We start from the raw sequence: 24,991 nt of genomic DNA, 5'->3' as shown, positions 1-24,991 counted from the left end.
GAGGGAGGGATGGAGGGATGGAGGGATGGAGGGATGGAGGGATGGAGGGATGGATGCAGATGTGAATCAAGGTGAAATGTGTGAAAAACACATTAGTCATAGTTCACATCAGTCTCTCCTCCTCCTCCTCCGTCCTCATCGCTCATGGACAGATTATTGTGCTTGTTAAGCTGTGTGGTTTTCTCATCAGTGGCCTGACAGCTCACTCGTTCTCATTTTCCTTTCTCTCTCTACCTTGATTTCTCTCTTTCCTCTGCAGCCTGGTTATTAATCCTGCGTTCTCCTGCTGTTCTTTGGCCAGTTCTTTATTTTATGCATCTCCCTGAACACATACATCAGTTGTCTTCTTTTATGTTCCTTTCTACCTATTTTTGTTCATTTTCTTCTTTCTATCTATTTCTTCTCTTCTCTTCCTCAGACGGATTGAAATCTCATTCCCATGAACTCTCTCTACTCCCCTGCTACCTCTCTCTTTCTCGCCCTTAACCCCTCGTTTCCTCTGCCTCCTCCTGTCCTCTCTCCCCCTGTCATCACTCCCATCCACCTCTCCGCCTCACTCCATTTCACTCTCTTACTCCCCGCTCTCCCGTCTTCTCTCTCGTCACACTCTTTCACACCAAATTCTTTGTGCTGTGCCATATTTCCTCTTTTTTTTTTTCCTTCTTATTTTCTCAGAGCGTGATTTACTCGTCCCCTGCCCCGGATTTGCTCACGCGGAGCCTCAGCTTCCCCCAGAGGATCACAGGGGCAGGACCTCGAACTGAACCTCTCAACTTTCAACAGTTAACCTCTGCTACACTCTCCCTCCTCACCCACTCTCCCTCCTCACCCACCCTCCCTCCTCCCCTCGGATCCCCCTCCTCCTGCTTTTACACGGTCCATGACCATAGAAATGTCTTTTTAAATCTGTCTCCTGAGGTGAAACCGAAGCGAGTAAAAAATCTATTCTTCTCTTTCATGGGACACGAGTGTGTGTTTGTGTGTCTCTGTGTGTGGGGGGTTGCTGCATGTGTGTAGCTCCTTCAGGACATGTAATGTATGTGCAGCTGAATGTTAGTTTACGTATGAAAAGTGGCAGAGTAACTTTATTTAGTCAATTTACACTGATTATGTGCTTTTCTGTACTTCAGCATCTTTGTACGTTTATCTGTTGGGTTTCCTGCATCTTTGTGTGTGTGTGCGTGTGTGCGTTTGTGTGTTTTTCGGGGGGGTAAAGAAAATTGCAAGGCTAGAAAACGTTTGTCTGTTTAGTCCATTTGGGGCTTATGGGCGCTCCTTTGCTTAAAACTGACTTCCCACAACAATAAAAAGTTGTCTCTGCGCCTCCAGATGCTCGCACACATTCCGTGCACAGCCTCCCTCTCCCTCCCCTTGATGAAGCAGGGAGTGTGCAATAACTTAGATGTGCATACCTGATGTTATGCAGCTTAATGAGGAAAATACAGCTCGAGTCAGAGATACACTTCTCACACATGAGGCAGAACCTTCCAGCTCTGAAGTGAACTCATCATCCTCCTCCTGCTTGGACCGAGGGAGAAAGTCTGAAGGCCAAATAAATCAGTTCATATGTTCTGTGCTCGTTTCACAGTTACACTCACAATGAACTGCTCACTTCATTTCTTTGGCCAGAATTGGTTTTATTTAGAAATATTTTAGAAAGGACTATATACCGCATAATATAGCATAGTATATTATATTGTGTTTTTAACCTTGGAAATAATAGTTTAACCAAAAACAACTCAAAGTCCACTTTCTAGTTTTAACCATAGACGGAAAATGACGACGGACAACACGACATCTCCCCAAAAGTGAAGCCAAAGCCTCTCAATCGCCCCCCTGGTGGCTGGCAACAGTATAGATCATAAACTCCTCATAGCAGATGGGACATGGACAAAATAAAAAACTCAAAATACAAATTAAATATCCTTTATAAAGATAATTTATCTCAGTTAACTAAAGTCTGTCACATCGGGGCCAGGTGGAGAAAGTCTGCAGATAACCCAGAGACTCTCTCTCGATCATTTGCATTCATTCATGCATCTCCTCCGCAGAAAGTCTGTAGAGTCTCTGGAGTTCATTGCAAGTCTGAAAGCAGCTTAACAAATCCAGTGTACAATGGTCCAGTGTGTATTGTGTAATATAGTTTGGTCTAATCTAACCTAGTTACAGTACGTCTGGTTCTAGTTACAGTAGAGCAGGTTTAGTAGATTCCAGTAAGATCAGTAGATTTTTATCAACTCACACTTTCACTCTTTTCTATGGTTGTCTATTCTGCATTCTTTTTGAAATTTAAACTCCATTGCCAGCTAACGTCTGAGCAGAGTGATGTTTTTTATAAATCAGAGTCACTAATGCCTTTCCCAGACATTTCCCCCAGAGAAAAAAAAATCTTAATTCCACAATTGGCTGACAATGAAGGATTTGTAAAATACTTTACATTTGAGGGAGAACAATAAACAGCTACTCTCCATCACAAGGACACATGTGACACTCCTGGAAATCACCTCTTCAGTGTCTGAACACATTCAGTTTTTCTCCTCGAAAATACCTGATAATTTGGTCAATTTATGTGCTGCCATATTTCGTGTGACTCTTTATGTTTTGGATCCAGAGTTTGGTCTTTTAATCCCCTTAACGTTCCACTGGTCTCTGAGTCAGATGGGTCCAGCACCGAGTTGTTATTGGCAGGGACGTGAGACTGGAGCTGGAGGAGAGAGCTGAGGAATGCTTTTGATGGAGAGCACTTAACAGCGGGACACAGTGTTGATGTACTGCGCAAGGTAGAGGTGTGTGTGTGTGTGTGTGCGTGTGTGTGCATACCCAGCTATGTGTCACTGTGTGTTTCTGATAAGACTGGAGCGCAGTAACACAAAAAGGTCCTAAAGAGGTCATCATTATTATCCCATCAGTTAGAAAATAAACGTATTTCTATGTTGTACTTTTAACTAAACCCAGTTCATAAACTTGGCAGAAGGTTTCTCCCTTCACTTTGCGCTCCAAGGAAAATTTCTGCGTGCTGCTGAAATTACCCGAATACACGTAAGTCTGATATTTATGCAACACTTTGTTTAAACCGTGAAATCCTCTGCCGTTACGCTTGTGGTTCTGAACTCTCTTTATAAGCCTGGATCCAGTTATCACATTTTATTATGACCAGTCCAGTGAGATTTTTTTGTTGGGTAACACATTATTTGAACAAACTTGTGGAGTTAGAGCATTTTCACACCTGAGAGTCTGAGCTAAGCACATCTGATCAGGTAAGTGTTGGTTTCAAGCTGCAAATATGGGAGCGTGCTACAGACTTTTGTTTGATATACATTCGTCCTGTCGTCATAACCTTGGTGGCTGAAATAAAATGCTTAGGTACTCAAACAATCCTCAAAGAATTATGTGTTGGGCGTGCATTGGTGTGTTGCCAGTTCGGCTAATGCATTTGCAGACCTATTAAATAAAGTGCATAGAAAAAAAACAGTCTCCTCATTTGAATGAACCACGGTTGAGTTTGATCCGGACCAAGACCACCTCTTTGGGTAGGGATATTGGGTCAGAGGCACTTTCCACACCTGTTATTTTGGTTGGGACTAAACTGAAACAGTCAGACGGTCTGGATGTTTCAAGGTGTGAAAGCCATCTTAGTTTTTTTCAGGCAGTCTGTCCTCTTCCCTCTCTGTCACTGAGACACACAAACTCAAACACACACTCCGTTGCCTTTCTCGAGCCTGAGGCAACAAGCGGAGTGAAGGGAAGACATTAAGTTTCCTTCCTCTGTCTCACACACGTGCTCACACAAAAACACACTCCCTCCACCGACACTTTCTCATTTTGACCCAGTCACTTCCACCTCATCAATAGGTCAACTGCTGCTTGTTACTCCGTCCTGACAGTTAACACTGGGCCTGAGGCCGGGGAGGATACATCAACGTCACTGAGGAGGACACACAGCAGAAAACCCGAGGCCAACACTTGTCTCTCTCTCTCTCTCTCTCTCTCTCTCTCTCTCTCTCTCTCTCTCTTGCTGTCTCTCTCTCTCTCACACACACACAGAGACACAGAAGAAGAAGGAAAAATAAAGCGGCCAGAAAAACGTGGAAGAATTTGCTGAGTGGTTGGTACGGCAACCTGATCCTCAGAGTTACTCACACCATCGGCTTCCTGAGAGCACACACTCATGAAGGTGTAAAAACCTTTTGTATTCTTGCTCTAACTCATTTTAATCTGGTATTTTATTGCCTGATAATAATGAGTTATATGGTTTAATCTGTTGCTACTTCCTTCCTTATTGTTTCACTTCCTCACCAGTCTATCCACCTCTTTCTGCTTCTCTTCTATGAGGCTGGATTTATTGTTCCACCTCTCTTTTCTTCTTGCTGCAGCACCTGTCTGATTTTCACCTTTCCACAAGTGAGATTAAGAATAAGAGCCCAGGCTGTTGTATAGAGGAAACCTACCGAGCAAGTTGAGGAGGAGGAGAAAACCTTGGCTCACCTCATTCAAACAAACAATGCCCAAAATGTTCTCCCGTAAAATTGAGTGTAAAAATTAAATAAAATGACCACATGGCCATGTCGTTCCTTCCAAAAAAACCAAGAGCAGTGTTAACATTTCATCTCAACATCCTCTGAAACCTGCAGCGTGAAGAGCAAAATGTACCACAAGCTTTTCCTGTCAGGTTTTATACTTTGCAAGAACAATAAATTTGCTCAGTTTAGTTCCTGGCCTGCAAAACGCAATGAATCACTTCTAATGCCACACCCCCCTTCAAATGAATCACGGAGAAGATTTATGAAAACTACTCATTTACTAAACTTGGACAAGAGGAAACTGCTTTGATGGAAACAATTTGCTGTTTCACACTGTGGGAAAACATGAGTATATTCACAGTTAAAGAATAAATTAAATCTTAACACCCACAACTTGTTAGTGCAGCTACAACCTGAAGTTCTATCTTGCGGTCGACGCACTGAGGTTCATTCATGCTCTTCTAAAAGTCAGATTCATAAAACTGCTTCCAGCCTCAGGTCCCAAAATAAACACTGCACTAGTTTCATTTCATAAAGGAAAGATGGAGAATTGTCAAACACTGGAAAGTGGGAACAAGGTTTTTGAGGAAACTGAAACCATAAAGCTGCTCAAAACCACCAAGAACCTCAGGGCAGTTGGAGCCGAGAACATTCTTTTAAAGCTTGTAAAGAGCTTTCGGGAAAAAAAACACATCATGCACAGAAAGCACTCGTGTGAGGGTAGGAACACGTTGGGCCAAATTAAGGAAAGTGATTAAAGTAGAGGAAGGGAAGAAAGATGAAGTTGTGTGTGAAAGACAGAAAGTTAGACGTTCACACGGAGACAGACGGCTCAGGAATGGAGAGACGAAGGGATCAAGAGACGGAATTAATCCACTCAAACAACTACCTGCTAAAATTGGGGATTTGCAGGTCAAGTGCAGGCTGGACAAGGAACTGACATCTTAATGACTACCTGCGATAAAGACTGTTACAGAATGTGCTTTACTTTCCGTGCCCGTGTATTACGTTTACATCCTGCGAGACAAAGAGATTGACAGAGGAAGAGACATCCTGAACGCTCCATTAACGTCTCGCAGACACGACTTGTTTAAACCTGAAGACACAAAACCTTGTTTTCTCTGTTACTTCTGTCTTTGGATGGAGAAGGAGGGGAAAAGACATCTTACACCGTTTGACAGTGAGCATATTAAAATGCCACCTGTCGGCTTTGAAGACTGAGCAAAGCATCCATGGGACCTGGAGTTAGTTTTTTAACATTATGGATCAAGTTATAAATATACTTCCTACGTCTTAACTCCCCAAACTACAAAACATGTGTTGAAATAAAGAGGAGGCTGCCTGATGACGTAATCTCTTTAAACTGAAGATGGAATCGTTTGTTTTGAGCTGCAACGGTGATCATCTTTGGCAAATAGATAATGGGATTTAAGAAATGGGGGGGGGGGAATGAAGATAATCACATTATATTTCGTTAAGTTGGAGAGGGGGGGAGTGGAAAAGACCAAATAAATGAGGGAAGAGGGCCAGCTGGGGCTGAAAGTAGGTTAAAGGCCATAAGTACTATTCCAGTTCAGCGTGTGTGTGTGTGTGTGTGTGTGTGTGTGTGTGTGTGTGTGTGTGTGTGTGTGTGTGTGTGTGTGTGTGTGTGTGTGTGTGTGTGTGTGTGTGTGTGTGTGTGTGTGTGTGTGTGTGTGTGTGTGTGTGTGTGGAGGCTGGGGACTGGGTTACATTTTAAGGCAATATAAGACCTGAGACAGACATGGAACAGACGTCCTGATCCACAGCCAATTACTGACGTATAAGACATATGTTGCTAAACTTAGCTCCATCATAACCCACTGATGTTAACAAATTTCACAGAAATAAGTTTAAAAAAAATAAAATAAGTTTATCTTCCAGTGAGAAAAATCTCTCCCAGGCTGTTATTTACAGGAAACCTACCAAAGAAGCAGCTGTGCATGGAGGGGGAAACTTTAGTTCCTCGTGTAGAAGTGAAACCTCTCGTATATAAACAGTTTCGAGTTTAATAATAATATAAAATGACCACATAGTTGTTTTTCCAAAGGTAACATTTTGTGTTCACTTCCTCTGAAACCTGCAGGGTGAAGTGCAAAATGTGCCACAGACCTTTTCCTGTTGGGTTTTATACTTTCCAAAACATTAATTTGCTCAGTTTATTTCCTCGCCAGCAAAATGCAATGAACCATTTTGAATACCACACCCCCTTCAAATGAATCACACACAGAAGATTTATGAAAATGAATCATTCAATGTAGTAAAAGGAAAATCTTCCAATCAGGACAATTTGCCAAGAACAATCTGAAATGCTTTGTCACGTTATATTTACGTTTGTCTTTCTTTGCACAAGTCATTGGTGCAGCTACAGATATTAAAATATAAACACTGTTATAATACAGAGACTCTAAGAACAATTTAAAGAAGTAAAATGCTCAGATCAGCTCTTTATATCCATGCAAAAGCATTCAAATATAATGTAATTACATCAGGAAACTAGTGAAGAACATGTTCAATTCTTAGCATTTCAAGTTTGACATTGCAGAAATGGAGATGTTGAAAACAGCTTCACTGTTTCATTCATGTCAACCGTTTCCTGTGACATTTAACACACTGAAAAGTCCCCCCCCAAAAAAAACTACAGCTGCTGCAGGTGCTGTTAAACACATGGTAGAAGTCGGAGGTCGGGGTCAATCTACTTATTCCGTCACTGTCAGGTTAGAGCAGCGGAGACAGGTTAGCGATGAACAAGGCACTGGCCGACATTTCAAGCCTCCTTTTTTGGTGGCAAACCTTTATATTTAACGACACTTTACTGCCCTCAGCAAAATGGAAATCGCAAATGCATCCATTTGTATTGTGGGAGTGCATCTTATGTGTGTTTGTGTGTGTGTGTGTGTGTGTGTGTGTGTGTGTGTGCATGCAGAGCGCCGCGTGCCTTGCAGATAAGGCCAGACATAGCTGGTGCGAGATAAGAAGTAGTTAACACTTGTGAGTGTGTGTGAATGTTTGTGTGCATGAGGAGCCCGACCGGTGTCCTCGACCTGACTTTTATCAGCGTTCTGGAGGCAGACGCTGTTACACATTAACAGCAGTAACAACACACACACACACAACACACACACAGACACACACAGACGCGCTGTGGTGCCCTTCAGTGATAAAGCTACCAGGGACTTTCATATTGACATAGCACATATAAAGCAGGAGACTGATTTTATAAGCGCCTGAATAGATGGAGTTACTCTCGAGGCAGTTAAATAATTGCAGATAAGATATAAAACGGCTGGAGCGAAAATAGAAATGAGAAGAATAAATCAACGGGAGCAGAGACTTTTGTGATGAGGGATTAATTAAACTTGGTTTTATATGATATTCAACCATATAGGAGGAGGTGTCCTTTACAAATGTTCACCTTGGCTTCCATGTGTGTGTTTTTTTTCTTTTGCATCATTAATTTGAATGAATGATGTTTCATTACACAACAAGGCAAAAATCTTTAGTTTTATATTTCAGCCACAACTTAGACTTGTCTGTTAACATAAACATCCATTAATAAGAAATGTCTAAGAGCAGGAAAGGAACCGGGAACCTTCAGATTCCTGGACCTTCTGGTTGTTGGCTGTGGTTCAGGAGGTGCAGCTACATTTTGTAACAACCATTTTCTAATTGGCTGAGTTTTTGATGTTTGCTAAACATGACCTTGTTAATCTCACAGAGGGAACCTGGGGGGGGACTCTGAAGGAAGCTGTGTAATGATCTCTGCTGTGACCTGTTCTTCATGCAGATCAACGCAGAACAACTTTCTGCTCTGAAACATATTCCGTGCACGTTCATGTGTTTCACCAAATTTGTTGTGTTTTTGGCAGCAATGTCTTTGTACTGGCATCAAGCCTGATCAAATGCAGCCACACGTTTGATCTCTTACATGCAACCAGGCTCAATCTATGTCTTTAAGTTCTGTAAGTTAAGTAAGTAATACCTTATTTAAGTCTCTAAGGTGAGAAAGAAACGAATGAAGCACTAATAACAAACAAGCCATGAAGTCTGAAGAGTTAATCAGTTAATGAGTAATCAACACTTCTAAATCCATCTAACACACTCGTTGTTGCGTGTGATAACTCAGTCCTCCCTCCTTCTCCTCCCTCCATCCTCCTCCTGTATTTCCTCCTTCTCTCCTCCACCTGTGTTTTCTGGTTCACTGGGTGGAGAGTTAGACATTCCAAGCATGCATGTAAAACACACACACAGACCCACACACACACACACACACACACACACACACACGGACGCACACACGCACGCCCCCTCCCACATTCCACACCAATCCTCAGCCGTGACTAAGTCCATTTGTTCAGCTCAGGTCACTGTCTTTCCTTAGCCTCCTGTGTGTGTGAGAGAGAGGGTTAAAAAGTGTGTGTGTGTGTGTGTGTGTGTGTGTGTGTGTGTGTGTGTGTGTGTGTGTGTGCAACTGCATGTGCTTTACCTACATCTCTTTTTGTTGACTGACGTACAAATCTATCAGCAAAATGAAGACGCAACAACTCGACTGATGTTTTACTCAAACTCCAAATGAGGTCACCTCTAACCCCTTCACATGCAGCTCACACGGGACTGAACCTGCTCACACATCATGGATACACAAATAAAAACTGAGGGAATCAAAGCAGTGTTTCTTTCATTGTCACCTGATCCCACTTGAGCGTCGATGAGGTTGATCCGACAGGTAAAATCCTTTGAGGCCCTATTAGATCCCTCAAATGTAGGAAACCTCTATAACAGATGTGTTTAACATTTTTCATGAGGATTTAATCTTGGATATTTAATCATGTTTGAGAGTTACACACCTTCTTAAACTAATGATTGATTATGATCAGAGAAAAATGTTTCAGTACATCACAAGATCATTGGTTTTGCATTTATATATTTTACTCATTGATACTTTATGCAAAATCAAGTCTCTCTTGAAAATGAGATTCACATTTAAACAGGATTCACCTGAATAAATAAGGATAATTATAGATAGACAGATTTGGGAAGTGAATAATAATCGTTCTGTTGTTTGGGCAAATCAAAGTAAATACCTGTCAAAAAAAAGTAAAATACAAAATTAAATCTATATTATGTGACTCATTTGGGTCAGTCTCAACTCTCATTCATGAGTTTCATGTAAAAGCTGAGAACTTAAAAACCCCAGTTAGAGAGACAAGTTCAAAAACTGCTTTGACTTGCTCCTCACATCTGCACATCTGGCTGATCGCTATGTGAAGCGGTGGATTGTTGGTTTTGGAAAGTGATTAAATGTCTCCACACGATTTGTGTAATTTCACCACCAGAAGGTTTGTGAGGGACGAGGATCCATTAAGACTCATCAGGAACAAAAAAAACTCTTGTTCATCCGTGTGAGAAGCAAAGAGATTCAGTGGTTGAATCATTACATTACATGTGTGTGTGTGTGTGTGTGTGTGTGTGTCACATGCGGAACTGGCAAAGATACACAATGCAATATGGGAACAGAGCCTGTGAAGTGTTGATTGACACACCACACACACACACACACACACACACACACACACACACACACACACACACACACACACACACACACACACACACACACACACACACACACACACACACACACACACACACACGCATTCACAGGCAATTCCAGAATATACCGGCTGAAATGAATCAGTCATCATGTTACTTGTGGCTGTCAGTGTGGACTAATCTCTGCCTCAGTCTGCCTCCCTCATGTTCTCTTCAGCTCTTGCACTTGTTTTTTCCTCTCATCATTCTGCACGTGTCACTGTGTGTGTGTGTCACAATAAAAGAAAACGCAGACAACAACATTACGCTATTTTTTTAAAGCAATTTTGGGCGAAGTTGCTGAATCTTGCTGCTAGAATCTGTTTACTGTAACCTTTCTGTCAAAGTCTGACCCCAGGCTGCCTTGTGTGTTGATCTCGTTCTCAGCCAATCAAGTTTGATTAAGAACAGTGGGGCGTTCCCTAAAGCTGTTTTCAGACATGACCTGCGGATACGAGAATTGGGTCCAGACTGAGTTTCAGACAACACAACATTTCTAGACATCTTCATCAATGTCTTCTACGTGTGTGTGACCAATTTTCACCCAGAGATATTTGTTTTCTTTTGTGTTTTTTTGTGCTGTGTCTATTGCGTGTTAGAAGGTGGAGAAAGTGTGCAGATAACCCGGAGGCTCTCACTCGGACATGTACATTCACACATTCCTCCTGAGAAAGAGTGAAAGCAGCTAAGAGCTAAATCTGAGTTTGTGGCTCGGCCATCAAAATAAATCAGGAGGAAACATGTCAAGACATTTTTTGTTGTTAACACTATTACACAAGTCTTTATTAGATACACACAAACTGTGGACATGTGTATTAACAAGTGTTAAATCACAGTACTTTCTACCTCTGAGGGCGACCTGCAGTTGCCAGAATAAACCCCAAACTTTTTTTCCTCTCAACTAGAACTAACCACAAGTAATCCAGTGTGGTTAGCGCTGCACACCTAAACTCTGAAAGCTCGGCTGCACCACTGATCCACGAGCTTTCCTCTCCCCCTCCTCCTCCGCCATTTTCCACCGGGTCCCACTGCCTTCCCCTAAAGCTCCACCAACACAACAGTTAAACCCCAGAAAGCAGCACATAAGCACCTTTGTTAATTACGCGTGGAAGAATAGGCCCGTTGTGTCCTGGTGTGATAACGGTGCCAGCACAACAGAGGGATTACCTCCGGATAATACGAGCGCTGAGCTGACCAGTGTGATGAAGTGTAGTGCACTGGGAAATCATTAACGCAGCTAACTGGTCTGCAGGCTGGACGTCAGCCCCGGGTGTTACTGGCAGGGGCTTAACGTCCCGGGTTACTTCACCGCAGCTGTAACCGATATCTGCAGAAACTCTGTTTTTGTAATTTTTCCACAGATCTGGTCAATGTTTTGCCTGTTTCTTTGGGAAAAATGCAAGAAATGCAAGTCATGCCGTTCTGTGCTGCTTCTCAAATTATTAACAATAATCAACGCAGGATGCTCTGTCTACTTTGGCTGCATGTGAAGTCCTGAAAGAGTTGAATCACACTGTGTCCATGCACACTGTCTCCATCTCCGGGGGGGGGGGGGGGACTGGTGGCTTTCGGCTGTTGTCTATATGAGCTGAGATTCTACTGTGTTGGTGACACATTTAGAGCCAAAACTCAAAGTTCTTTACAGTGTGTGAAGCAAACAGTATCGTCAGATTCAGACCCTTGATTCAGAAAAGTAATTACTCTTAAAATAAAACATTTAAAAAAGTATTAACCTCAGAAGAAGCAACTGAGGAGGAATCCCTCTTCCAGGATGGACCAAAATATATATATATATATAAAAGAACTAAGGCAACTAACGGCAAAACCAAACCTTAAAAATCCAAGATTCCAAACTTAGATTTTATACAACTATAAATCAAAATAACTGCTTTTACAGAAAGATTCAATAACTGTCCCTGTATGGACTGGTGTAAATGTTAGAGGAGTGATACTATTGATTCCACAGCAACCACTTGATCAGAATGTGAGATTCAATAATTTCTTTGTTTGGTTATATGGATTTTGTTGTTTTTTGTGAAACTGCACATCGTGGGATGCAAGACAAATTTAGGAAGATAACTCGATTATAAAAAGTAATCTTATTTTATTTCATCTCATCTCATCTGAAGGTCAAGCTGGCTTTGAACAATGATCCTCTATTCTCCTCAATGGGATTGTGCATTATCAGAACAACAATAATACTTTTTGTCTTGCGATGGCGACAAACACAATGTCATACAAACAGGTTATTGGACAGTGACAAATATTACGTTCTATTTCATTTTGAAGGAAAGGAAAGATCACTAATCAGTAAATACCAGATGACAAGAATGCCCTTCTTTGGCCACACAGCCACATACACTGGTATATGTCCCCACCAGAGTTCCCACCCCCACAACTCTCACAGTCCTCTCACATTCCCCCTGAAGTATGGATTCCACACTGACAGCTGGCACTGGGGAGAAAGAAGAGTGCATTTGTGTCTCCTTGTGTGTCGCGGTTTTCCACTCTGTGCCATGTTTAAAGTTTTTTTCTGATCTTGAAGGAAGACCAACCCCAAACAGTCTCTGAGCCCATTGTGTCCATTGATATAACTTTGCTTTAAAACAGACTTTAAGTGGGTTTCCTGCTTTAGTGGAAAGGAAACAGCAGAGAAAAACAAGAAAGAGACATAATATTCCCGGAGACTAACTTGTAAATCCTGTAATTTTATGCAAACTGATATAATTAAAACATGCAACCACAACATCAAGTAAAGCGTGTGTTCATTTTGTGAAAGCAAACGTTTGAATTGAGACAAACAAGAACTCAAGTGTGTCAAACTACAGCAACAGCTTACAAAAAGCATTTCCTAAAGCCGCCTGCCTTAACATCCTGCCCCTGATCAGCCTCCACTTCCCGAGGTTGAAGGTCACCTGAGCGTCTCGTAAACAACCAATAGGACGAGAGCGTGGCTCACTGTCCATAACATGTCAATCACATTCAGGGCTCGGGTCACAATGGTGGTATTTTTAGGTTTTAGGGTTGGACGTGTGTGTGTGTGTCTGTCGGTCAGTCTATCACGGCCAATGACACACACACACACACACACTTAACCACAAACACACAGCTGCCCTGAGAACTGCATCACCTCCACCCCCCAACCGCCAACCCAACCCGCACCCCCTCAACAGACCCAATCTGACAAGCCAAAGCCCAAAGAAAACAGAGGGTCTACGTCTCCTGTCGCAGCGATCACCTTTCAGCATCTCATTTGTAACGCCATCAGGAATAACAGCTGGAGACTGTGTGTGTCTGTGTGTGTGTGTGTGTTTGTGTGGTAGGTGGGGTTCAGAAAAAACAGTTGGAAAAGGTCTGAGTGAAGGGCAGACAAGAAAGAGAGAGAGAGCGAGAGAGGGAAACCAGCGGAGACAAAGAAAGTGGCAGAGGAATTAAACTGTCAGAGAGGGAGATAGAGAGCGACAAAGAGAACAGACAGATCAGAGAGGAGGAGAGATGTAAAGGCAGAACAGTACAGACAATTAGGTGACTGACACTCACACAGACCTCCCTGTAGACAGCTTTAACTCCATCTTTCCCACCTTTAAAAAAAATAGTTCCCGGTGAACCATTGAGTGAAAAGTGGTGATTAACCAAAGTGACTGGAACAGAATAACATGCTCCCGGGCTTTTTAAATTTGCTTTAATCTGCTCGGTTTTTTAAAGTAACATTTTTCTTCTTTATTTAGGACACTAATACTGCAGCACTTAAAGTTAACAGATATTCAGGATTCAAGAAATGTATTGTCTTGTGTGTTGTGCCTGTTTAAAAAAGATTTACAAGGGAAATATAAAAACAAGCAACTATATGATAAAATACTAGAAATCAAAGGCTCCACAATAAAATCGATCTATTAAATGTTTTCTCTCATATTGTTTTACGCAATATTTGTTTTAAAAAACTAAAACCCTATAAAAGAACCAATATAGGTCATTAAGTTGAGTCTGGATGTGTTAATTAGTGTGATTCTGTCATACATGACAATGCAGTGATTGACCCGAGGCCGAGTGAGACACAGGGAGCAGATAAAGCAGTGAAAGCAGAGTGTGTGTTTTCCTGTGGGGTTCCTGTTGTGTTATTGCAGTCTCCTCCGGTGCGGGCATGTGGTTTCTCTGACCCCCCCCTCCACACACACACACACACACACACACACACTGTCCCTGACCCCCCTCCCCTCCCCTGATCCACAGGCTGCCCTTTGACCCGCTGTGCTGTAGCACTGACCAAACATACCCCAAACCCACAGAGACCACAATACAGCACTGTGGCGCCACGACCCACACAATACAGCTCTATGTAGGAGAGAGGAGACACAAAAGCTGGGGAGGAAAGAGTACGAGGAGGAGCGGAGGAGAAAGACGTATGTGCAAGTGTCAGATTTAAAAAAGGGATGAAGAAAAACCTGCGTTTGTCTACAAATACAAATCCTGAAACACTCCAAAATATGTGAGGCTAGAAGGAAGAAACATATATTTGAGGATTGAAGAAGAAAATTATGAATAAGAAACTCATACTCTAACTTTTCTAACCTGCTTTAACAATAACATGAATATAACCCCTGCAAAAATACTGTCATGAACATTACATATACTTTTCATATATATATATATATACTTATCCATATATACAGTTTGCAGCTTCTTTAACTCTTTCTAGAGCCTTTACTATTAGTATAAACTCAAGTAGTCAAACATTGTGGCAACAGACAGAACTTTTTCTTTATTTGTGGACGTCCCAAAACCTTTTGAGTTAAAGCCTGATTCTCTATATATAAAAACATGGAGTCTTGAGTTCAGTGTAACATCCTCCGGCTTAAATCAAGAGTAGAACCAGTTCGATAGAGAACATGCGATACCATCAGACAGGGCGGATGAATTTTGAGTCTGTCTGAGGTTTAGGGTCATTTCCTTTTAGCCTTTCTTTCCTCGTCTCTCACCATTTCTCTCCAAAAAGCTTCTCTTTTGATATCCTATCTCCTCCTGTTTCTTTCTGCCGCTCCCCCCCACCCCCCCCCCCAACCCCCACCTCCACAAACACACGTCACATCTTCACATCACCCCGACACACAGACAACCCCCACAGAGAGAGTCCAGACAACCCCATTACCACCCGGCCATTAGCAATGTCAAAGCAAACGTTGACTTTATCTAAATGTGGGCTAATAGCCTCTAACATTAACAGGCCCTGTAAAGCAGAGGTAAAAAGTGGGGGGGGGGGGGGGGGGCTGGGCCTTAAGCTCGACAAAAAGGTTTCCTGCAAATGGCTTCATGTCAGTGCAGGTTAAATTCTAAGAGCACACAATGCACAATTATTACTTTTTTTTAAATGTTAGCGTTGCAAATATAGGTTGGAAGAGAAAACGGTTTTGGACGTCTCACTCTGGATTCATCACATCTCGAATATTTCATCTAAACCTCGAGTAAAACTTTAAAAAACAGGAGAAAGACTTAAGATTTAAAGTGGAAAGTTGCATTCTGGGGCATTGGGACGACAGCTCTTCTTGTGCAAATAGCCGGAGAGAGAACATTTGGTCCCGACATTAGGATTTAACAAGAGGAACTCAGAGCGTCATCTGTGCTCTTTGAAGCCGCCCTTTGTCTGCTAATCACCACGTAATCAGCAGACACACACACACACACTGGAGATTTCAGCTTTTCTGTCGTTTAAAAGACAAAAAGATAATCACCAGATAATAAAGGTTAAGTTGGTCACCTAAAACAAAGAGTTATCTACTGCACTTTCCAGTTAACAGGCTGAATTAAGAGTTTTATTTGACATAAGGTAAAAGGTATAAAATGTTCTTTCTTGAAATTTCCGTTTAGATTCTCATGCTTTAGTAAAATGGCTTTTCTGTGGCATAATGGAAACCTTAATGATGAATAACACCAGTAATGATGGAGCCTGGATCCAGCAGCCAGATGCCCATCATCCCCATCAGGGGCCACATAGAGTCTATCAGTCTGTCAAATGGCGTTTACGACGGTTTGCTGTGATTTAGGACGCGTTGCATTGCTCAAACAAGAGGAGCGGAGCAGAGGAGATTTACTGATGAGTGGGTCTGGTCACTACGAGGCAGTTTCAAGCATCTGCCTGTGGTATGCAGTCGTTTACTCTACGAGGAATCAAGATGCTGCTCTGCTCATCCACCTCCGTCTCCGTTCTCTACGTGGAGAGACAAGCAAATACTACTGGTACAAATATACTGAGTTAAATTATGTTAACTTTAGCTTGTTTTCCTTTAGAACACTATAGGAGAATACAACATAATGTGGGTTTAATTTAAACTTAGAATTGAGATAATGCATAAAAAATGAAGCCTTTTTAGTAAACTACCACCAAAGCGAGTGCTTCCAACTGTGACGTCTTTAAAGTCTGAAACCCAAAGAATTTTAATCTACAAATGACAAAATAATGGTTCCACCTTCACAACTGTAAATATTTCCTCGTCTACAAGCTGCATGTTAGGATTCCGGAGGTTAGACGAAGCAAAGCGTTTGTACAAATTAGTTTAGTTTGTGGGAACTTTGGAATCTTGCCCAGTTTGCTGCTTTTTCATTCACCAAACAATCAATTAAATCAGGATAATCAGTGAATAAGTCAAACTAATGATTCGCTGTAGCCCTCTTTCACTTCTCTGAAAACATCTCAAGCTCTAGTGTCGATCCGTTGTCCTTTGTGCCCGACGACAATTCTCTCCTACATATCATTGTTAGTGTTGGCCTGCTAATTACATTCCCCAGTCATGAGTGTGTGGGACAGGAGGTTGTTAAGTTACTGTGGTATGTGTGTATGTGTGTGTGTTTGTGTGTGTGTGTGTGTGTGCGCTTACATGTGTTTAGTCATATTTATGGTTGTATACACTTCCAGCATCTGTGTGTGCGGTTGTTTACGCTCCCACTGCCTCTCTGTGTGTGTCTCTCCTCCTGCTCCTCCATGTGCATCCCTGATCTGGCAGCGTCGGCCCAATGACGATGCCTTTTTAATGTTTGTGGCCCTTTGACACTTCATAGAACAACAAATAAAAACCCTCTCATCTCCGCGTCTGTTCCTGTCCCTGCCTGCACATGACGGGTGGTCTATAGAGCAACATCACCTGGAAAACATTACATTTGTTTGGACAGAGCCGAGCATCAGGAAACCATGTAAACAACCCACACTCATCAACTGATTTCTGGGTATATCCTTTCTTTTCTCTGTCTGCTTCCAGGCAGAGTGCGGGTGGAGGAGGGAACTAAGAAAGATGTGAACAAGTCTTTTCAACATCACAGGTAAAAGCAGAGGAAGCTAAACTCTGGAAGCTGGAATCCTGAAAGGACGCCACTGGCGATAACACTGGTTTCAATCCCAGATGGTTAGTTGTATAGTTTGGATCTTCAAGGTGATGGAGCAAAGCATGGCGGAGGGACTGGTGGCCAATGGCAGCAGAGGACTTCGTAGCGCTCTGGCCATGACCTGCAGCTGCATTTTCAATCTCCAAAATCTGTAGATGTTGCTATTAAAGTTTCCTTTCTTTCTTTACAGACCCTCACATCTGTGCATTCAGTAGAGAGCTGCAGCCAAGAAACAGTTATCTTAGTTTGGCATAAAGACTGGAAATGATGATCAACACATTAAACTACATTTGTTTCTTGTGCACAAAAAGAAAACCTCCAGCAGGTTGTTGTTATACGAAGGGATTATGTGCAGAAAGCAATGACGCAGAAAATCACGGCTCCGAGCCAAGAAATAGTCCCTCACATAACGGCCTGTAGCTGCCTGGAGGTTTGTTATTCTCCCTTAAATTAACCATCTCCTGGTGGCAGCTTCAGATTTATCGCACAGACACAGAAGTGCAATCAAAGTTCTTATCAGCCTCTCAGTAAGAAAGCAGTTAAGCATCCTGAATGCATCCTGAGAGTATATTTTCCAAACGGGAACAAAGTCGTACGTCCAGAGCAGCAGGTATCCCAGAATGCACTGTGACTTTACTACCAGTGTTTGACCCCTGTACTGGAGCTCAGTGCAGTTCAACCCACAGAGGAGAATGCTAATCTCTCAGCTGCTCAGTCTCATGCTCAACTACACACACACACACACACGCAGACACACACACATGCAGACACACACACACACAGGCCCCAGACACCAGTTCAAACAGTGCGGTTGTGTAAGCCTCTGGGGAGCAGTTTATGTGACATCTGCTGTAATAAAGGCATAAATGTTGCGTCTTCATCTATTTCTGTTTCTCTCTGTGTATTGCCGGGCTTATCTCCGTCTGTCTTCCTTTCTGTGTCATGTCTGCGCCCTGTTGTTTCTCTCCTTTCTCTTTCTCTTCACCTGTATATCCTCCTCTCTCTCGCTCTCTCTTTCTCTGTCCTGTTTCTCTCCTCAGTTTTCTCTTTATCTCTGTGCCGTGCCGCTGGGTCCAGCGAAACCCCTCAGGCGTTCCAAGGTTCCTTGCTCCCACTGGCCGATCAGCGCTACCGGTGGAAAACCGACTTCGCTGCCATCTAACGCTCAACTCCAAGGACACCCAGGGAAACGTAACTTCCAGTAACAGCCTTTAAAACTGTTCTCGGCGTCTATCAATTCATCTCATTGCCACGCTGCTGCCATTTTACTGAAGTGAACCATACTTCTCATTTTAGAGACATAACTTCCTGGATACACATACAATGGCTGCCTTATATTTACTGCAACCGAGCGCTCCGTGGAAATAAAAGCAGAAAAAGTTCATTTTTCAATTTGGAAATGTCCTGGATTGTCCTCTGATATTTCACGTTTCACTGTTCATTGTTTGTGCAGCTGCCCGGAGCGAAACCCTTTCGCTGCAGTTTGCATATTCATCTGGGTGATCATCAAGTGACTGATGAACTGATTCGGTTTTTTCTTAGAGTGCAGTGGAGGAGTCCAGCCATGTAAAAGTTTCAATATAATCAATCTGAAATTAAATTAGAATGTTGGTACCAAAGACTGGAAACTGTAATCCCGACTAGATCTGAATGACTTTTCTATTCAGCTTCAATTAAGTAAATATGAATGTGGTGAGCGATCCAATCACTGGTTGAACTTCCAGTCCCGTACAAAATGATAAAATCTGCCTCGGCTTTGATTTGAGTTTCCTTTCTCTCCACTAACATTTGGCTCACACCCTGCTGAGAGCCCGAGACACTCGCCCTGCTTCCTAGAGGCCGTCTTCTGGGGATCTTTAGTGTAAACACTCTGATATATGCTCTGTTTTTGTCCTCCTGACATTTACGGGGTTATTTACTGTATTCCAGCCATAGTGGGAAGCTGCAGACTTGTGGTTTGTTCCTCAACATATATCGTGCTGGTGTCACAGAACAAAGCCTGGGACTACTTGTATGGTAAAGCTGCTCAGTGGCTTAAGGTCGATCACAGTGGTGGCACTTGGCAACTCCCACCGCAGCTAAAGGTTATTCAGTTCCACCGTGACCTTGTTAATGTGGCCCCCTGAATTAGTACACTTTTTTCTGAGGAATGCAGTGGAATTTGTGTTATTCTGTACAACTTTTGGTTGATTTCATCTTTTAAGATTTAAAAGAAACCTGTTATAATAAACACAAGAGTGTGAAGGGGATAGGATGAATAGTTCTTGAGATGTGCGTTTTACCAAAAAGACAAATTAATGGTATTAATAGATGGATGATATCTCTGTTGTATGATATTATATTGTAAACAAGGAAGGCCAAAGAGGAGCTACAGAGAACCGATAACACGCTGCATTACTCAAACCCACAGATCCACAGTAACATGGGATGAACCTCAGGCACAAGATCCACTAAACATGCAAACGTGGAGACAAACAAAGCTTTTTTGTTGCATTTCTGCAAACTGATTTTCACAGTAACTTAGATTAAATTGCTCGAGACTGGACTCTCACCAAGAGAAACAAACCAGGTCCAGGCTCTAACTATAAATTGCAGCTTCTAGGTTAACAATGACATTTTGTTCCCCGTGTCCTTTTCACCCTCTCCTGTCCTTTCTCTCTCAGTCGCTCCTGTGATACACTTCCTTCTCTACTTCCTCTCTATTTCCTCTTACTTCCCTTCTTTCTCTTTCATCATCCACTATAACTACTGTCCTTCGATTGCCTTTGTCCTCTATTCCTCTCCTCCACTCGTCCTTCCTCTCTCCTCCATTCTCCCACACCTCCAGTCCCTCTCTCTGCCCTGCTCAGTTGACAGACTGCAGGCAGTGAGGGGGAGGAAGTGCTATGGCATTGCACAGCAAACTTCCCTAATAGGCTAATCTAATCTCATCTCTTTGCGGTCTATGACCCTGTGTTTACTTTCAGCCCCGTGTCTGCACACAGGCTGGGCCTCGCCTCGCTGAATGCAGCTTTGTTCCCGCTGGAAACCCATCGCTGGTGTGATCTGGGGAACGGGCACCAAGTCTGTGAGCGTCGGCCCGTGATGCCGGCTGAGTGGTGATCGTTCTCATCTGCGTGCGGCTGTTGTTGTTGTTGTTGTGTTGTTATGATGTTAGTTAGCGTGCTGAGGGAACTGAGCTGTACATGATCCTAATCAACGACCTACTTATGGGCTTGTTCAAATACTGAATACTGCTAAAGGGAAAACTTACTGAAATGCTAAAATGTAGTCCAAAGCACTGTTATTCATTGCTCACTATACATATAACTTAAAAGTAATCTATGGCGCCCAGGCTGTAGCAGCGGCAGCAGGGACTCATCATCACCACAACAGCCACTTTCACAACAATGACCACTGATTCTCCTGTTCATGGTTCTGCCGGCTGAGTCGAGCTCAACTGGACTGTGACCAACAACTGAACAGCTTCTTGTGCAGCAGCAGTGGAACAGTCTCAGGTTCTGTTGGACCAGCGGCAGCTCTTCACCTTACTGCAGCTCAAAGTCACAGCTTCAGAGAGAAAGTCTGCAACCAGCATCACCACAGGCCAAGAAAACAGCCCATTCCAAACAGGCAGGTTTGGAAAGGGCACTAGACTAGTACTCAACGCAGTTATGGTATTCGTTCAAACATGGCAGTATAAAGGCCAGTGTTCTCAATCCATCAATCAGTCAAATTCTATTTCTATAGCCCATTATTCACATATCACAATTTGTCTCATAGGCATCCTCTGTCCTTAACCCTCAACGAGAGAAAGGAAAAACTACCAAAAGTGTAACAGGCGTAAAAAGCATAGAAACCTCAGAGAGAGCGATAGACTAGTGCTGAGTTAGAGTAGAAATTTTGCATGATTTAATATATATCCTATTTATATAGTATAATATACAATACAACATTTCGATATATTTGGACTTTTACTACGGTTAATTCATATTGCTGACTTAGTATTGCATTGGCCGCATTATAAATCGTACTTTGTGTGGTGACAGATTTGAAGGCTTAAAAGGTCAGGGTGGCTTTTGGTGTTTGGTGCCAGATCCCCTGTAGACTCTAACCTGCCAACACGGCTCGTGTGGGAAAAACAAATTAGGATCACTGCTCGACAGCAAACAAGGCAGAATCTTTGCAAAAGAGCAAACATCACTTCCAGGTAGGATCGAGACGAGCTGCCAAGAGCAGAACGCTGCTGAATAACAAATCAAAGTTCAAGGACTAATCAAAAAAAAGTGAAGTTCATCCAAGGACAAGTTGTGCGTCAGTTAATAAAGTTGTCGCCACAGTTACCGTTTTAAAAAGTAGTAGAAAAGACAGAGTGGAAGTTTGTCCCTGAACTACTATTGTCCTCCCATCATGCTTCTGGCTTCAGACAGTCAGACGAGTCAAACCACAACGTTTCAAAACCACACTATGTTAAAACAAAAACAACCTCCTGGGGTTGGAACAGCAGCAGCAACACAGCGAGGATCCAACAACTGAACATGACGCTTCAAATGTCAAACAAAGAAGCTTTTATGCAAGCACTGCAGAATTATGATACAGCCATTATTTTCACTGACAATATGATAATGCCTGTCTTGCTCCGTGTCTCTGTTAGAATCAGTGCTTCTGTTACTCACCTCTGGCAGCAGCGGACATCAGGAGCAGCTTCAGAAACACACACACCCAGAAAATCTCCATTTTGGTTGAACTTTTTTCAGGAAGACGGATGCTCAGACTCTTCAACCTGAGGAGGAAAATGAAATGAAGTCGCTTAATGACGGTGACAGGTGAAATATCTGTATTTAGAAGAGACAGAGGAATCACCTCCCATCTTGAGGGAGTATTCAGATGACATGTCCGTGTATAAATCATCTCTTTATGATTTAAACATCTGTATTGTTTGCTGTCACAGTGCGCGTTTGATTCCAGCTACACTCATTACTGCCCCATCTGAAGGGGGCGTTTGATTAATCGCTGCCAAAAGAGCTGCAAGCGCGATGGAATTAAAACATGATTTACTACCGACTGGCTGACAGCTGGAGAGAAGGTGAAACCTGCACATGCATATAATCACACATGTGCCGCTCATAATGAGTCGTCTCGGGTTTTAATACTTTTCAAGCTTCTCTGGACGAGTTTCAATCATTTCATTTGTCTTTTCAAACATTAATCAGCTTGAGCTTTTAGGTACAGGACACATAGAAGCTCTCACTTGCAAAATGTTGCGTTCTAACCTCCAGTTTTTTGGTCTCGTGTTCGCGAAATATTTTCTCCTCAGCAGAAGAAAGTGTCACCGAGTGGTCACCAGTATAAATCTGTCCCGGCTCTTCTGAACAGCAGCGTGAGTTCTTCTACAAGTACGAAACAATTTTTCCCTCGCAGATTTATTCCGTCCACCTGTCCACATGTCTCCCCTTACAGAGGTTTTCATCTTCCCGCCACATAAATTCTTCCCTGGACCTTATGAGGTCTTATTTCTGTGCGTCACCTGCTGCGTCTGTGATCAGCATCTGTCAAAACCTCTGAGTCTCAGAAACACACTCACACATTACAATAATTGATATGTGACAAATGAGGAGAGTTTCTACCAACACACAGATTTATACATGTGGAAAGCAGTTTACTGGTGTTCGTATGTTAATAGATCAATCTCTATTCCATAAAATCAAAATAGATGTAAAGCAGCTAAAAGTTCAAAGTAAGACGCCTTTTTTAAAGCTGACTGTTTTTATTGGGATGAACCAAAACTTAAGATTTAATGTATCACCTGTTTAAAATAATTTACTTACAAGCCAAATCAAAAACCTTATTATAAACCCTAATGCTTTTCACCCAAACTGAAAGGCAAGTAAACATTTACTGAATAAAACACTTTGTTCCAGGTTGATGTGGCTGGGCAATAAAGCAACAATAAGAATGATCCCATCTGCAATTTTCCTCAATAATTATATAACAAAATACTACATGTATAATATGTTTATTGCTTTTCTTCTGAGTTTTAAAACTGTTTATCCAGTACCAGTCGTTCTCTGCCCATAAAGACGAGTTTAGAATCACAAGCTTCCCTTAGGAGTCGTTAAACTTAAGATATAATAATGTGACATTTATGGTCATAGTTCTACTGATATGAAAATGTTTATCTTAATAATCTTCCAGTCGTATGACCTTAAAACCCCTAAATGAAGTAAAAGTAAACCTTGTGGATCCTGTTATGTTATAACATGTATTTGCAGTAAATGTAATTACAGCTTCAGTAGATTAATATCAATGAGGATTATATAAATGTGACAAAAAAATTGCAATATATATAAAAACAAGTGTAAAAGTAATCAGAAGATCAAATCCACTTTACTGTATAGACTCTATATTATTATTATTATTATTATTATTATTATTATTATTATATATATATTCAGAGATGAAGTCGGACTTACTGTTTCCCAGCAGAGATGATATCTCCTCAGACCCGCACGTTTCTCATCCCGCACGAACACGCAATTCTTCTCCTTCCGTTCCTTTAGCAGGAGAGAGAGAGAGAGGAACGTGCAGCGGAGATAGAAGCACGGTGAAAAGCTGGAGGTGGAAACGCGTGAGTCCGCTGCAGAGTTCCTGATTCACGGAAAAGACCGAGAGGAAATAAAAAGTTTCTCCTCTGAAGACTTGAGTTCCTCTCGGTGGAAAGAGTCTGAATCCTCTGAGTCCGCGGCGCCTCCGGCTGCAGCGGCTGCGTCCGAACTTCAGCCGCAGGCGACAAAACAAAAAGTGACTCCGCCGGAACCGTCCCCACCGCGGAGCTCTGGACCAATCACAGCGCGGGCCAATCAGCCAGCGGGCCAATCAGAGGGCGGGAGGGCGCCGGACAGTTTTCGAGCGGTTTAAGGAGGCGAGGAGGAAGAAGAGAGTCAGATCAGGTGAGATCATGATGAAGTGAAGGATGAGGAAGTGAAGGATCATTATAGAGAAGCAGGAGGAGGGCTGCAGGGTTCATCCATTCATTCAGTCCTTCATCTTCATCATCTTCTTCTTCTTCCAGTCAGATCAGGTGAAATCATGAGTTAGTGACTGATGATGAAGTGAGGGATCCTCGAAGAGAAGCATGAGGGAACTGCAGGGTTCATTCATTCATTCATTCAGTCCTTCATCTTCATCTTCATCATCTTCCTCTTCTTCTTCTTCCAGTCAGATCAGGTGAAGTCATGATGAAGTGAGGGATCATTACAGAGAAGCATGAGGAGAGCTGCAGGGTTCATTCATTCATTCATTCATTCATTCATTCATTCATTCATTCATTCATTCATTCATTCATTCATCTTCATCATCATCATCATCTTCCTCTTCTTCTTCTTCCAGTCAGATCAGGTGAAGTCATGATGAAGTGAGGGATGAGGAAGTGGGGGATCATTATAGAGAAGCAGGAGGGGAGCTACAGGGTTCATTCATTCATTCATTTGTTCGTCATTATCATCTTCCTC

General features: G+C 42.4%; 1 protein-coding gene across 1 annotated transcript in view; it reads right to left on the bottom strand.

Annotated features, from left to right (window-relative positions):
* The window catches only part of fgfrl1a (fibroblast growth factor receptor like 1a), a 71,267-nt gene extending 46,974 nt beyond the window's left edge, over positions 1-24,293 (bottom strand). The window contains exons 1-2 of the mRNA XM_061080291.1: positions 23,954-24,293; positions 22,157-22,263 (exon numbers count right to left, since the gene is read on the bottom strand). Of these exons, the coding sequence (XP_060936274.1) occupies positions 22,157-22,217 (61 nt within the window). The 5' untranslated portion in view covers positions 22,218-22,263; positions 23,954-24,293. The remainder of the gene's footprint in view (positions 1-22,156; positions 22,264-23,953) is intronic.
* Between the last annotated feature and the right edge of the window lie 698 nt (positions 24,294-24,991).

Source organism: Limanda limanda, chromosome 10 (genome assembly GCF_963576545.1).
Source record: "Limanda limanda chromosome 10, fLimLim1.1, whole genome shotgun sequence".
NCBI lineage: Eukaryota > Metazoa > Chordata > Actinopteri > Pleuronectiformes > Pleuronectidae > Limanda > Limanda limanda.
Note: the sequence above shows the minus strand (reverse complement) of the source record. Positions and strands in the feature narration are given on the sequence as shown.